Source organism: Passer domesticus, chromosome 1 (assembly GCF_036417665.1).
Source record: "Passer domesticus isolate bPasDom1 chromosome 1, bPasDom1.hap1, whole genome shotgun sequence".
Taxonomy (NCBI): Eukaryota; Metazoa; Chordata; class Aves; order Passeriformes; family Passeridae; genus Passer; species Passer domesticus.
Genome location: NC_087474.1, coordinates 46312289 through 46328507, shown reverse-complemented (window position 1 = coordinate 46328507; position 16219 = coordinate 46312289). Strand labels below are relative to the sequence as shown.

At 36.1% G+C, this 16219-nt stretch overlaps 1 protein-coding gene across 2 annotated transcripts in view; it reads right to left on the bottom strand.

Annotated features, from left to right (window-relative positions):
- Window positions 1–16219, bottom strand: part of SEPTIN7 (septin 7) — a 62932-nt gene that overhangs the window by 4227 nt on the left and 42486 nt on the right. Inside the window, exons 5-12 of one of the 2 annotated variants that reach the window (XM_064418152.1) lie at window positions 15880–16014; window positions 12803–12920; window positions 11020–11112; window positions 9683–9779; window positions 7599–7650; window positions 6585–6710; window positions 2439–2459; window positions 37–172 (exon numbers count right to left, since the gene is read on the bottom strand). In XM_064418152.1, coding sequence (XP_064274222.1) covers window positions 37–172; window positions 2439–2459; window positions 6585–6710; window positions 7599–7650; window positions 9683–9779; window positions 11020–11112; window positions 12803–12920; window positions 15880–16014 — 778 coding nt within the window. The remainder of the gene's footprint in view (window positions 1–36; window positions 173–2438; window positions 2460–6584; window positions 6711–7598; window positions 7651–9682; window positions 9780–11019; window positions 11113–12802; window positions 12921–15879; window positions 16015–16219) is intronic. The other variant, XM_064418163.1, reaches the window with a different exon arrangement.

The following is a 16219-nucleotide window of genomic DNA, read 5'->3' as shown; positions in this document are numbered from 1 at the left end:
CTCAAGTTATATTGGTGTTTAAAACATTTTGATTACCTCAGCTTCAGAGTCCTTCAGTTTCTGAACTTTTTCTTTGACTTTCATCTCAAACACCTGTTCCATTTCCATTTCCATTTTCTTCATTTTGGCTACGTGCTCCCTCCTTTCCTCCTCCATCTGTGCCAATGGGCTCCTGCCATAAATCCAGAAGAAGCAGTTAGCTAGTAAGAACTTTTTTCCCTGTCTGTTACGTTAGGACATCTGGAAAAAGCAAGATAAAAATGCTGAAGCAGTAACATAAACACACTGCTGTAGGCACTGCTAGCTTAAATTCAATTTACATTATTATACTAACTGTTTAGATAAGCTTTACTCAAAAAAGATATTTCATACAATGTCTTTTCCTCCCCCATGATTGATTTATACTACATTTAGGTTAACAGAAACTCTTGATTTTCTATATGTAGAACCACCTGGTCATGGGAAGAGAGGAAATCAATGTTAAAACAAGAAAAAGAAAATTAGCATCTTCCAAGTTATCTTCAGGCATCTTTTTCTTCCCCATAATTCAAATATATAAAAAATTAATGGATATAATAAGAAAATTAGGAGCACTGCAGACTAAAGCTCTATTTTCTCTCTAGATCTTCATTATTCTCAAGTGAGACCAAGAAACACTTTACATTGCAACTGTGTTGAATGCTGTGGTCATACTTTTAAAGAGAGATCAGCTTTGCAAAAAAAGTCTGGGCAACTGAAAATCAATATTTCAAAGTGTTAGTTAGAAGGTTTTCCTTTAGAAAGCTACTAATAAATGTAATGTACAAAAATAATGTACATTATTTTTATTTTTTCCGTATACTTCATGGTATACTTTCCTGGATTGTATTGAATTTTTAAAGCTGTATAAGCCTGCTATCCATGTTGTGGTGATACGGGTTTTAAACAGTAAGTTTCACTGTAAACATCTAATAAAACAGGATGATTGAGATCTAGTGATGATTGCTATACAGTTTTCTTAAGACTCTGCTGATCCACAAAGAGCAATCATACCAAATCACTGGCCTCTTATTTCAGTTTTGAGTATCTATGGCTTAAAAGGACAAAGTTTTAGCTATTGTGTTGGGGAAAAAACTGACTATATTTAGAATGGTTACAATTAATCAGCAGAGGATATCTAATGTATATATTAAACTGAATGTGAATTAATAGTTGCAACACTTGGACTTGTGAGTAAAATGCTGTATAATATACAGAACTGAAATTGATCTTCAGTTTAATTTTTACTTTAGTCCTTCAAAAGCCCAACTGCTAGCAATCTTTTACAAGGAAAAAATTAATGGTTAAACACAGGTGAGGTACAATAATGCAGAAAATTACTAAGGAAGTGAAAGAAGAGGTGAGTAGCAGTACTTGTGGAAGCTAAGCATCTGTCAAAACAATACTATTTTCTTCTAGAGATGTAAAGTTCTCAAATGCATCTGCTCTTCAAAAATCAATCTACAAATGAGAATAAATATTGAGGAATCATTGCTGCAGTTTTAACTTGAAAGAGGTGCAGAACTGTCCTTTGATTGAAAACTCAGTAAATCCAATGGGGATGCCATGCAAGCTGTATTTTGAGAAAGTGGTAAAAATCAGTCTGCACAAAAAATCTGATTAACTGACAAGTGAGCATCTACAGCTGAGAACTTTACAACATAGGTCACAACTGGTTTTATTAGGTCCTAAGTATGTGACACAGATAAAAGCACATCACTCTGTATTTCAGGACAAAATGATACAAGGGATTTAAACAAAAACAAACAAACAAAAAACCAGACACAAACACAAAAAAAATAGCTGAAGGAAAAAAAAACCCCACAAACCACTAAACAAAGATGTAAAACATTTAACTGATTTCAGAGGACATGTGCTCTAATAAGTCCTCTAAGTTATTCTGCAAAAATTAAAAATTATTCTAGATATGTGCACAGAATCTCTGCAAGCAGGGAATAAGATAAAATTGTGGTCAAAAATTATTAAAGTTACTAAATCTCCAATTCAATGAAGAATTGCAAATTTACAGGTAAGGATAAAAATTCCACTAATTCTTTATAAGCATCTATATAAAGATGACTGAGCTATGGATAGAAACTGGGGGAATTCCATAATTTATGCACTTCTACTGATTTTTGAAATTTGACCAAATTTGACTTGAATCTTAGCCAAAAGGTTTCTAAAGAGGATGGCTTTTTACAGAGGTATTTATCACTGTAAGCATTTATAAATTCCTAAACTTTACAGTAGCACAGCTTTAGGAAAAAAAAAACCCAAACCAACTGCTAGTGGAAAAAACAATGCCAAGAGTGGGACACCAGGAAACTGTTTTAAATTTGAAACATCAAACAGTGAAATCCTTTTTGTGTTTATAGAATTTTTGTCTTAAATTTTTTGGAAAAATTTAAATCACCACTTACATGCCTTCAACTGTGTCAAATCTAAAAAACAAAAAATACAGAGGCTTAGCTTAGCATGCTTAAATAAAACCACAAAACCAAAAAGCAATAATTTAAAAAAGTAAATTCAATATTATTAGATTCCTAAAGCTAATTATGTGCTCCCCAAAAGCAAATTTTTTCCTACTAAAGGGAAAAAATTGTTAGTTAAAGCTTGTTATATTGATTTCAAATTCAGTTAGTCCATCACTACATCATGTCAGTATTAACGCAGGTTTGATGTGCAGATGCTTTCAGGAACACTTTTCCTACAACATCTATGCTTTTAAATAGATTTGATATATTTTAGTGACACGAACCACCACTTGCTCTATACAAGCATTCGGAAACCAATGCCACCTGGAGGCTCATCTCCTCGTTTAGAATTTGTCAGCCAGCAGAGACCCGAGTACGGAAGGGCCGGGAACGCTCCGAGGCCGCAGGAGGAGCGCTTGGCTCCCACGGCCAGCAGAGGTCTCGGCGGCGGCCCGGCTGCAGCGTCACCTCCCCGGGCACCGGGATGCTGCAGCCGAGCGGAAAACGGGCTGGAAACCAGCTCTGAGCTCACCATCCTCTCACATGGCCTTCAGGCCGTCAGGGCTGTGTCACAGAACCCGCCAAGAATACAAGCAAAAGGAGCTGGAAGTGGCCAGGCTTAGCAGTCAGAGGGACTCGAGCACTGTGTGTTTTGTTACCCTGGATCAATGATGGATAAGACCCATCTTTACGATGTACAATATGACTTTCAATAAAAATAAGATTTTACTTTTAAATTCACTGAAGATAGCAGCTTCATACAGCAAACCAAAAAGATTTCTCGACTTACAACATCTGAATTTCAGAGCAAATGCCAATTTTCTCGCATGTCACATAGTGCACATGCAAAACTCCAATTACCACGTGATTTAAAGAGAAGTTATCTACATATATGAAGACCACCTTGACATTTCATTTTTTAATGGTTAGCATGATATTGAAACTTTGACAAATCAGACTAAACCTAAAATACAAAAAAATCCTCCATAACCATACATGCTTTGGATTGTTCCTAAGTTAACAAGTTACTTACAGAACAGTCAAAAGTTTCTGTATCTCACACAGAGATACAGAACAGTCAAGTTTCACCAAATCAGAGTTAAGATTATTAACTGGACAGAAAAATGCTTCAATTAATCTGCACAGTATTATTAAAACTTGTAGCACATACTTCTATTTGTTTTCACTTAGCATTTTTGTCTAAAGAAATATGTTAACAGCTGCATGAAAAACTGAGATCTGCTAGGATCATAAAAATACAGCTGTTTTAAAGCTACAAAAGGTCAGTCCAACAGCTCCAGCAGCTGCCAGCAGGAGATACTTTTGGAAAAGTACAAGCACCACTGCATGTCCCCTGGTATGTCTGCCCTCCTAGTCTCAAAAAACCAGCAGCTTAGGAGTTTCCAGAGCCAGGGGGTGTATCTGTGTTTAACCATATGTTTGTAATACCACCAGAGAGCATCAGAGCACGTCTCCATTCTCACACAGAGATACAGGATCTGTCTCCCGTGCAAGAATCGATGTTGCCCCCATTTGAGACACAGACACTTCTTTCAAAAGGCCAGCAGGCAAGCATAAAATTCCTAAGGGAGGCACAGATAAACTGTTAATATCTGTTCCTCCCCCTCAGTTTCCAGGAGGCACATGGTTATTAGGAAGATTTCTTCTATGCTGCTTGAACTACACTAGATTAAAAAACCAAAAGCTACAAAAACACACTGAAGTAAAAAATGCATGTTAAAGCTTAAAAAAACCCCAAAAAACAACTAACTGCAACTCAACATATGGTTAAGGTAAAAACAGAAAAATAGCATCAGCTGCTTCATAACCAGCACATGCAATCAAAAATTTCATGCATTTACTTACTAAGTCACCCTGTGCTCTGGGGAACAAAATGTCCAAAATAGTCTTTGCAGTAACTTTGCAATATACTTTGCCATCTTTCAGATGGCTGAATCAAACTGCAATTATTTACTCATTCTCTTGAACAAAAAAAACCCTGATAACAAAGAGCACCAATTGTATTTATTCATCTCTGAGCTGCAGTACTGCAGTGCTCCAAGTAACAGATTTCTAAAGGAGAAAATAGTTCTAGAAGGCACATTCACCTGGAAATAGTCAGGTGGGACAGCACAGTGATCTGAAGTGACAGGAGATGCAAAGTGAGCATGCTTCAGAAAGCAAAGTAATTCCAGACCCTCGTAGTGTAGGTTCTGGCTCAAAGAGAAGTATCAAGAATGCTAACAGAAACTGAGTGGGATGGAGGGGTGAATGAAGTTCACAAAGAGTTTTGAAACCTACTCATATATGTATTTTTGTATAAAGTAACATCTTACTGTGTCTGCAATATGGGAACAAAAAATAATTTTAAATAGTGACTCTGTTGTTATTTTTAAGAATGCAGAATAACCAGTCCTCTTACATGGATGAGGTAACAGACTGAGTTTGTAGGTGCAGACTAACACAAATCTAAGCAGGCACAAAACAAAAATGGTAAAAGTGCTGTCACTAAAATTCAATTTTCCAAATCTAAGGAAAACATACTAAGATTTTGAAAGGTATATAAGAAACCCCAGCATTTAACAACACACACAAAAAAATGTGAACAACTTCCTTTGATAGTCCAAATAACAATGGAGGGGGGAAAAGTTTCACTTTTCAGTAGAGTAATAGCAAATAATACAGTAAAAAGCACACTAATAACAAGTTAGAAGTCCTGGAGAAAATGCACAATTTCACAATTTTCTCTTCTGCACTCCTCTTACTACATTTTCATCTGACATACTTGCAATGTGCACTCAGAAGCCTTGAGTCAGGGATTACAAGATGGCAAGAAACATGACAGTGAGAAGAAGTAACCACAGTGTTATGGACACATATATTTGAAAACTAGTATTTTCAAGACTTGACCTCATTAGAAACACATCTTAAGTGCAAGTACACTTCTAAAGAGTTGCTATAACTGACATAAACTATCACATTTTTTGTCAGTTATGAGCAGGGAAGTCTCATGTAGACTCACACTAGATGAAACTAAATCATGTCCACGTAAATCATTCCCTCACAACTTTTAAACCATTAAGAGAACGTAGAATAGACATTTCTTTAGTGAAAAATGGCTTTGTAGGTCTCATATGGATGCAAATAGCAGGTATTTCCAACTATTTTCAGGGATCTTTTTCAGGAAGAACAGCTGTAGTTTTGCATACCATTAGCTGAAAAGAACAGTACCCTATATTTTGATTGAGAAATTTGTACTTAAATATAGTACAAAAAAAGAGCACCATTAATTAATAATTATTTAATCACTAATTACTGTTGATGCAGTTGCTACATGCAGAGCCAAATATCTGAATGTAGCTATTCTTAAACTGCATTATACAATTCAGAATACAGTAGAGCCTAGTTTTAAATCTTTCAGTAACTTCATCAGGTTGGCAAATAATTTCTTGTCAGAGGTAATAAAAATGACATATCAGAGTTCAAAAAAACCAGTTACAAAAGCCCCCAAACACTGCATTGCAACTCCCTTCTCACAAAAGATAATGATGTTGCAATAATCCCCCTGCCACGATAAGCAGCCATATGAGTTGCTAGAGCAGCATTTCAAAGATGACAGTAGCAGGTCTGCTTTTTCAGAGTTTCTAAATAAATATAAACCCATTCTTCTCAAAAACATCTCTGACACAGTAGTATTGATCATTCATGCAGAAGAACCAAAAATTCCACAAATAACTTCTAACCTAAAATAGAAATTAATGCACGAGAACTTTGCAGTATCAGTGAAATAGAACACTGAGTAAATGTAACAATTCTCTTCAAAACTGAATCTACTATTTAGCATGTTCAGTGAAACTGGTGTCAATCTTAGTGAAAGAGGAAAAAATCCCAAATTACAAGTGAACAAGAGGCTGTCTCCTTTCAGACACAGCAATGAGACAACTGACTGAAGGCTATGTACATACAAACCCACCGGCATCCCTCCCCAAGAAACCCAAAACTGAAAATATCACCACACATTCACCAAACCAGTCAACCAAAAAAAGGAAAGTAAAAAGATTATAGTGCAATACAGCCTTAACAGGAACTTACTTTGTTAGCTGCCCTTTATTTTTGTTGTTGTCAACACCGTTGTATGTAACAGCTGCCAGTTTTCTGCTTCTGTAGTTCTCATAATGTACATTGTTAGTAACATCCTTCAGGTCCTGCATATGAGTTCTGTCAATAAGTGTAATTTATCAGCTTAGTGGATAAATACAATGTACTATCTGAAAAATCAGTCCCTGTTGATTTTTTAGATTGACTTGAATTTAATTATATCCCTCCATCAATGTTCCATTTCCCACAATGTTTTTACTCTGCCATTGAAACTGGAGCTCTCAAGACAGCAAAGGCACAGAAACACCAGGTTATTTTGCACCAAACTATCTAAAGCTTGCAATATTCCAAACACTAACTTACAGGATCAGTCTTTGGAAAGTTTGAGTTCTCTGGATAAACTTGCAGGTATTTGATAGGCAGATAAAGAAACTATATATTATTACTGTAGTAGGTGAGAAAAAGCATGTCAGGCAAGAAACAACAAGCCAAAACTTCCCAGTTTCTATCTTTTAATTCTACAAAAGCTAAATGTTAAGTTGAAGACTAAGCTGAAAGCATTCACTTCTTTTCATAATTGTCCATTGTCAGCTGGGAGAAAAGCAAAGCTTAGGAATCAAACTAACAGTTTTTACAGCAGATGGCAGCTAGTGGACTGCTAGGAGCACAGGACTCAGCACCTAACACAACAAAGCACAGGCAGTCTTGTTTTAGGTAAATTTTCAGTGATGAAGTTTTTAGAAAATGCCTACAACTACACAGACATCAGCACTAAGAGATAACTCAGGCTCCTATGGACTAGTAACAAGTAACAGAAAAAGTAATCACAAAAAATTCACTACCAACACCACTGCTTGCTAACTATGTGGTTAAACAAGATAACTGCTTACAATTAAAAATATGGAAATTCATATGAACTCACTATCTCAAATTTCTTCTTCTCCAATATAGGACTTTCCAATCCCTCAGATATACCAGAAAACTTAACGTTACCTATCAGTTACTTACCTTATCAACATGTTCCTCAGAATTGTGAAGTCACAGTGTTCACCATTTTCAACTGCAAGAAGAAGTAAGCTTTTGTTGAGATGTCAACCAAAATGTGTGCTTTACAGAGAGGTAAGATGTCACCCATCTACATTCATTCCAACACATTACTCCCACAGCCTTTCCTTACTCAAACAACATGTGTGTTAGCAGAAGGAAAGTATTAACATAACTATAATAATGCATCTTACTTGCAGAGTTCCTATGCTCCCCCAAGCCATACTGGCAAACTGTACTGAGTCAGTGCAGCAGAATAAACTACCACAACAGAAGCACAGTTTTGCCAGTTTAACTGTTTCATCCTTTGGCTGCCTGATAGCACAGTTGTGTAAGGATCAGACACTAAGGGAAGACTTCAGTCTAGATCCAGCTATATCCAAAAACCTTTCAAAGACAGACTCAACCTGTTTGTCCCTGCCCAATAAGTTGCAGAAATCTCCATTTTAATTTTAATATAGATTGAGTTCTTCATTAATGAGGTAAAGGAAGGTTGCGCAATGAATTTGATGCACCAACCTACAGATCAGAGAGCTGGCAGCTGTCATTATGATGTCATTATAAATGCCACCTATTCCACTGTGCCTATCACCCCGCTAAAGTAGCTGACGCTGTGAGTGGCATCTCCCTGAGAGATCATGAAATGACACTGGAGAAAAATGCATACTCCAGACCTCTCTGATGTGCAGACAGAGAAGGCAACACACAAAGCTCTTAGCACACACAAAATAAAGGCATAGGGCAGGTTCCAATGTGCCTCTGAAGTAAACACAGACATTGTCATGGCAAGGAGGGAAAAAGCCAAGATGCCAGAATTAAATAGCCCAAGTAAATTCAGTGAATCCCACAGAAAAATGCAGAACATTGCCACTTTGTGTGTTGATTCTTGTATCTGCACTCCTGCATTATTTTATTCCATGGTTTTAGACAGACTGGTAAATTCCACTCAGATGGTACATGAAGTCATACTCTCAAAAAAGCATCATCTCTGTCCTAACAGACTGAAAGCCACTCCAAGAGGCATCTTTTAGTCAGGCTAGCTCTTCCTTTCCAAAAGTCATACAATTGCGAAGATGAAACCGTTCAGAAATTTGTTTTAAAATAAAGAAAATCAGCACGATTTTGCACATCTCCAAATGCCAACAGAAGAGCCTGAAATAAAGCTTGATCTTCTCTGATACAGCTGGTTTTTACTTTCTGCCAAACCTCATTTCCTGCCAGACATGCACTTCAAAGTGTTACAGCATTCCTTTTTAAAGTATTGGTCTATACACTGCTTGTTGGCTGGGGTTTTTTTGTCTGTTTTACACTGCATCCAATTTATAGTCCATTGCCCTCGGAAGGCAGAAATAGTGAGGGGAAAAAAAAATTACTCTTTATTCAATACATGCACACCAAAGGAAAAAACTCAGTGATGTGGAAAAACAGTCTAATAGTGATTGCTTTACTACAAAGTGTGGTGCAAGTCAGGCCATGTGGCATTTGAAATATATGAAAGGCATTAAAGCACAAGAAATGGCTGCCAGAAGAACATGCAGTTATCTTCAAGTCTCTATAGCAGTAAACAGTAAGTTTTAAATAAATTTTAAAAAAATTTAAAAGTACTCTATTCATTACTAGGTACCTTTCCGTTGCTATACCCCAGCACTTCAATGTTTTGGGAAAAATTGTATTTATGACAATTCAACTGATCAAATTAATATTTATAATGTAAGTGCTCTAGAAAGAAGAATTTAGTACAAAGGTTTTAGATTAAGATAATTAAGGAAAAAAAGGTAGAAAACAACTGTAATTTAAGTCACATGATTACCTGCAATAAATTACCACAGGTTTTACAATTTCTCACTGAGGCTTAAAGAGAAATCTGCTTGCCAAGTTACATGTTGCCAAAACCTTTACCTTGTTCCAATATTGTCAGAATAACAAAATTATATATTCAATTAATATCCAGACCAAAGATCGTTGAAATTAAGCATTTCAAACATTTCAAATACAGACTCATGTCTAGTAAGTTTTAAATGGATTAAAAAATCACAAGAAAGCCTTACCTTCTGCAACACCCCATGGGTACTGCCTTCCTCTAACTCTCTTGCCATTGACTTCAATGATCGTATTACTACCTACCACAGCAAGAGGTAAACGGTCCTACAAGATAAAGTATGACTTTAAAAATCAAAATCTGCTGTCAAAAGATACTTGAAAGCATGCCCATGTATCAACTTGACATAAGCTAGGTCAGTGCTGTAACACTGCAATGCAGCTAACCCAAAAAAAAAAAAGTGCAAGAATGGTGATGTTTATTGACCTCTGCCCAGTTTAATGACTTAAATATACACACACTCCTTCTGAATTCCTTATGCTGCTGCATTCTGTAAATCTAGTTAAGGAACAGACACTACTGTTACTTAGTAAGCTATGCAAGAGGCAAACCATTTCCTATTTATTCAACTGCACAATTATTTACCCAGTCATATACCCACTGGCTACAAGGGCTGTTACTTTGACTGGATCTTGTACCCAATTTTCAAAGGTTTGGCAAAGAACTACGTCAAGTTCTTGTTTTCAGCTGAACTGAGAATGCCTCCAGTGTAACAAGCAACAAAGGAGCCAAGAGCAGCTTCAAGGGGCAGAAAGGGACAGAGTACCAAGCTCAGTATTTTGCACTTTTGTCTTTGCTTTTATTCTGTTCTTCTCTAGGCTTAGTCCCAGAATGTCTTCCATTTTTTGTCCAATTTGTGTTTATCTATCCTAGGAGACTTCCCCAGTAAAAAAAAAAATTAAAAGCTCTTACAAGCTGTTACAGCTACTGAACAAACAGAAGCAAGGCTCAAGAAACATACACAAGATGGACTCCAACATGAAAGAACAATCTGAAAACATGAGTAAACTAAGAAAAAGCCTTTCAACAGCCTGACAGTGCTTTTGATTTTCTTTGGCCATTTATCTCCATTAGGGTTTCAGTGTATCAATCAGCCAGAGAGCTATTAGCTGTAATGCACACACTTTATGCCACAGCATACCTCTGTCTGAAAGAAACCCCTTGACTCCTTCAAAACTCAGAACAAAAAAAAAAAAAAAGTGGTAGGCTGTGGAGGGTGGATAGAAGTCAAATAAGGATGAATTTTAAAAAGGTGATCTTTAAGAGTTTATTAATGAGCATGTGATCTAGTGCCCTCATTCCAAATTTTAGCCATTGAAGGATTTAGATGACTTAATAATGTCATTCAATTGCTTCTGATAAGGAACACTGACCCTTAGGAGAGCTTTACATCTGGTTTCTATATTCTAAGCACTTTGGTGGGCTCTTCATTAATGACAAAATGCTTTTTAATCACATCCCCCCTTGCCCCTCCATAAGCACTTTTTCAAAAGAAAATGAGTTTACCTTTATCTTTTTAACAATCTTATTTTCTTCTTCATCATCTGTTTCTGGAAATTCATATATTTTAATTTTGTGTTCTTGGATTTCTTTCATTATCTAGAAACAAAATAATTATTTGTTTGTGGATTTCATACTTTATAACAGCCTGATTTTTTTTTTTTTTGCTACAGTCTGATTCTCCTCCTTTTGTTAGATACATAAAATCCTTTAGATTACCCTGACTTAAATTGTAACACAACTTGCACATTTAACACCATCAGGTAACCCCCAAAGGGTTCAGAGTGTGACCATCTCTCCTAGAACCTCCCAGCTACCAGAATATTATCCACCAACACAAGACAGCAAAAATTAATACTAGTTTTCTACAACAGGACAAACAAGAGGTTTACTCTAATGGTAATTCTGCCTGCGTAGAATTAGGTGCAAAACTTAATACAACAAACTGTCAGACCAGTTTTGCAATTGGGTTCTTTATAAAACCAGGTACTTGAACAAATAATTGCAAGTACACTTTATCCCTTTGAGTTCCCACAACAGCTACTGCTGTCACTCCTATTCTTTTCTGTTTCCATCTTACCTGAGCATCACTCGCTTGAAGCAGGATCACCTGCCTCTTTTAATAGAGCTTGTGACTGATGGACTAACTCTAGTAGTTAGCACTGCTGAAAAACACTCACAAGCAATAATGAAAATAAAGTGACTGTCCTGTTTTGATGCTATATTTGTCTGAAGGGTATTTTTAAAAACAAGCTGATTAGTTTTGCAGAATTTTGGGATGGAAAAACATCAGACCATTTAGCTGACAGCTGCACTGCAGAGCCCTGGGGAATATTTCTGGCTCACAGGTTTCCCGTCTTAACAGAAGTTACATTTCCAAATCATGCAAGGACTTATTTTCAAAGTTTGGTTTGGGAAAGTCTCCCCTCTTTAATATCCACTCATTGATAAAGCTGCTTATATATTTAGAAATATTCTGTGTTCTACCATTTTTTCCTTTCTTTTTGTCATCTAATTTTTAATCTTATCTAATTAAATCAAGAGTTTTACACACAACACCTCTTAATGCCACCTTCTTTTCAGAACTCGGTGTTCTTCTAAACTAGGATTGGACAGAGTTTGATAAAAAAAACTTTGAGTCTTGTCTTGTTCTGGGTCCTCCTTGTCCTCTTTATACAAGACTACAAAGCTTAACTGTTCTACTCTGATAATGCAGCTGAAAATAAAACATAAACCACTTGTAGACACTCACAGCAAATACATTCTACAAATACAAAGACATTGTATCAGTTGTATCAATGTTAGAATTATCTCACCATCTTTAAAATGCATTACCACACCCAAGTGTGAACAAGTTTACTGATTCTCATATAATACCTGAGCTATCTTTAATAATTACAGTGCATCAACATAGAAGTGGATACCTCAATGCAATCTGTAAAACTGTGATACTGTTGAATCAGTTGAACACCTTATTTTTTTTAACACACTTCTGTTAGGTACCTAAATCCTGAAAGCTTCTTTCCTCCCTTACTGATTTTTATCTCAGCAGTGAATTATTTTACTTGCCAAGAAACATACTATACTTGAAACCTCTTCCCCTGAGGACAGAAACAAGATTATTTCACCAAGAATTATAATTAAATCTAGAGATATAAATTACTTAGCTTTGCTGTCTCAAGTTATTGCTTCAGGGTTTAAACTCTGCATGTAAGTTAAATCTCACCATTTCCATAGGGACCAACTTACTAAATCATCCTATGTTGTAAATATTAATTTTTCAACTCACCTGTTTTTTAAATTGTTGGCATTCCTCGGGTGTAAGTGTGTCTGCTTTGGCAATAAGTGGAATAATATTCACTTTTTCATGCAGGCGCTTCATAAACTCTATATCCAAAGGCTTAAGTCTGAAATACAGCATTAGAGCTTTGCAATTTATATTAATTAAACAAGATCGTACAAATGATGAGATTTGTCCTGACAACTACTCTTAAGACACTGATTTATGAGTGACAGATGACTGAAAATGAAAAGGTTACCTGCAATTATTACAGCAAATCCCCTAAATTGTATAATACAAGAGGAATAAGTGGTAAGTTAGTATTTCTAGCAGTCATGAGTCTTCTGCTAGCTGAAAGTACACTCATTTAAGCAAGACGTAAGAACTCTATGAAGGTAATAAAGTTTGTGCTATTAGCTGGAAGACATTAAAGCCTGACTGATAAGAGCTCTGTCCACACATACACATACTGATTATGCTCTGTTCACACACACAGTTGCAGGTTCAAAAAATCATGTCTCAGTATGCTTCCTCTTGAGAGTGGGCTAGGAGACCTTTTCTTTTAAGATCTTAAGGTTGCTGAAGATGGCAACCTCTGTAGCCTATGTACAAATGAATTAGAAATATCTCACCTCTAAATTGGTACGTAAAACAAAAAGACAGTTATGAAGGTGGATGACAGTGACAAAAACTAAATCATCATATGGGTAGAGTGGCTGTGTGGTAATATATTCACTGTCTTTGTGGATCAAAGTGGTCAGTATTTCCTGTTTCCTGAAGTAAAACTAGAGAGGTTTTGATGCATTAATGATAGCAAGTTTAGTTAGGCTTAAAGGATTCACTTAGAGGTTTTAAAAAGATTATTTTTCATCTTAAATTAGTATTAGGAATATTAAAAACAGATTAATTTGGTACTGAAATTTCTGAAAACCATACATAAAAGAAGGAAGAAAATGTTCAAGAAGACATATTTAACTTCATTTTAACATTTTCTACCTGTCACTGACTTCATCAGTTCTCAAAATCTGTCCATTAAATAGCTAACATTAAAGCACATCTGTATTATAAGCACTTTTTTGATTATCCATTCACCTTACTATGCTTTCCCCCTACTTGCTTCAAAAAGCTACCTAGGGCAGCAACACTGGGTTGAAGGGCAGCTGCCAAAGCAGAGTTATTCAAAAGGTCTTCTCACCTAAGGACTTGAGTGTTTACAGTGGAGACTGAAGCAGGAAAGCTTTACATAAAGATTCCAAAATTGCAGAAAGATTGTGAATTCCATCATCATCCCATTCACTTACCTGGAAGGCTCCTCCTGCCCCTCCACTCTCTCCCCCTGCTTCCATAGAAACCAATTCAATCATTTCAGGTGTTTATGGGAATACTAGCTAAAAACAGTGGGATGCATTACATGGAAGGGCTTTAACTGATGGTTTTTTTATAATTTCTAAATTTCTAAAGCAGGCTTTTACAGATGTATTAAAAAGACAAGTAGAAGTAAGCTCACCCACAAATGCTTTAATTCAACGTAAATATAATCATGTATTAAGAGTAAAGAGGACACTACTTGGTGGTTAGATGTGCTGCTGTCTGCACAGGAAACAGGAGTAAAGACTGCATCACCACAAAAACCAGGTAGGAAGTGAGCTCTGTCCTTTCAGAGAGGGCAGCATCTTAAAAGAGGAAACGAATGCTAAAAGCAGCACCAATTTGCTTCATTAACTTCCTTACTGAGATGACAATTTTAAGCATTTATTCCATAATTGAAAAACATTATGAAAACCTAGCATAACTGTACACCTTTTTCTCCCCTAAAAAAACCATGAAATACCTGTACAAGGAATGTACTTTTACAGCTTTTAGCCTCACAAATTTAGCGACCAAATCTTAATCCATTGGAAACAATATTTTTCTTTTTCCTTAAGAACAACTTGTACCTCCCACTGATTTAGGAAGTTCTAACAGACATGGGGGTGTGCAGGGAAGACTGTTTTTTGAAAAATGGGAAAATTAGCTCAGAAACAATTGACTAACACAAGGAATCATCTTCCCTTTATTTAAATTACATTTTGGATTTTGCATGCTAGTAAAACAGTACGTCAAGAATTCAAGTTTTTGCATTTAAAACTGACATGCATCTTGAGCAAAACTGGCATTACAAATGTGCCTGTTGAATGACAATAAAATACTTAATAAAGGCAAGTCTACATAAAAAAACCTCCACCCCCTGACATTTCTTTCCATATTTGGAAGTATCTGTACAGTTCAAAATTATTAGACCCATTCCAATTCTAGCTACAGAAGCTAAGTATAATAGCTGGCATTTTTTACTGCCTGAGGAATACTCTTTAAATTGCTTCATCACTCCCTTCAACAAGTTTTACTACTTTTGACCTACATAATAGAACAGGCTTATACTTATCTTCGCCTCCTTCTGGTTTTCAAAGTATAACTGAAGAGTCTCTGACAAATTTAATCATGATACCATGATAAAAAGAAATACAACCAGTTTCAGATAGTTAATCTGTACCTAATACACCCTGGAAATGCAGTTCTCCCTATCTACCACTAGATAGAAGTCTGATCAAGTAAAAACTAAGCAGGGATGGAAGACAATTTAATAACTAAAAAAACATCTGCAATGCCTATACTGGAATTGCCACCAGACAAAATACCACACACCAAGTGAATTATGGTATGCTTACAACAATGCATGAAACTTCCCACCTTCACTTTACATTAATGGGAGGGAGGAAGAATGGAAAGGAAAAATCCTGTTGCTTAACATGTGAACCAGTTTCTCCTAATAAGATCTAAAGAGATATAGATCACAAACAGACCTGGCACCTGTGAACATCTCTGTATTTTTCATTGCTAGAACTCTATTTCTTTTGTCATGCAATTAATGTGCAATCATATTTTCTGGTGTTTGGCTTGTTAATGCTTGACAAGCCAAAGTAAACTCATCTTTGAAATTAAGCATGATCTGCAGACCATTGAGAAAATCCAATTTGGAACTCAGATTGGCAAATCTGGATATTCATCCGAGATAAGAGAATGAAAACACAAAATACACTAATACAAACCCATGTCCTGAAGGAGCAATGAAGTATAAACAACACTGCACTCTATTATCTGGCATCTGGCGTCTGTTCACTCGAGATTCTGCATTCAGGTAGTCCTCAAATTTACTGTCAATGTAGTCAATAACTGGCTGCCAGCTGCAGAGATCACATGAATAAAAACCTGTAAGTTACATTATTTACATAAAGAAACCTGGTTCTGCTAAGAAATAGGTGTTCACAATTTCCCCACAGCTTGGGGTGGCTTTTTTTGCTTTTCATTTCCTTTTTAAAATTAAGGTACTTCAACACTGCAACTGACCAACTCCTCAACCTAAAATTGAGTTACATAGTTCTGAAGATA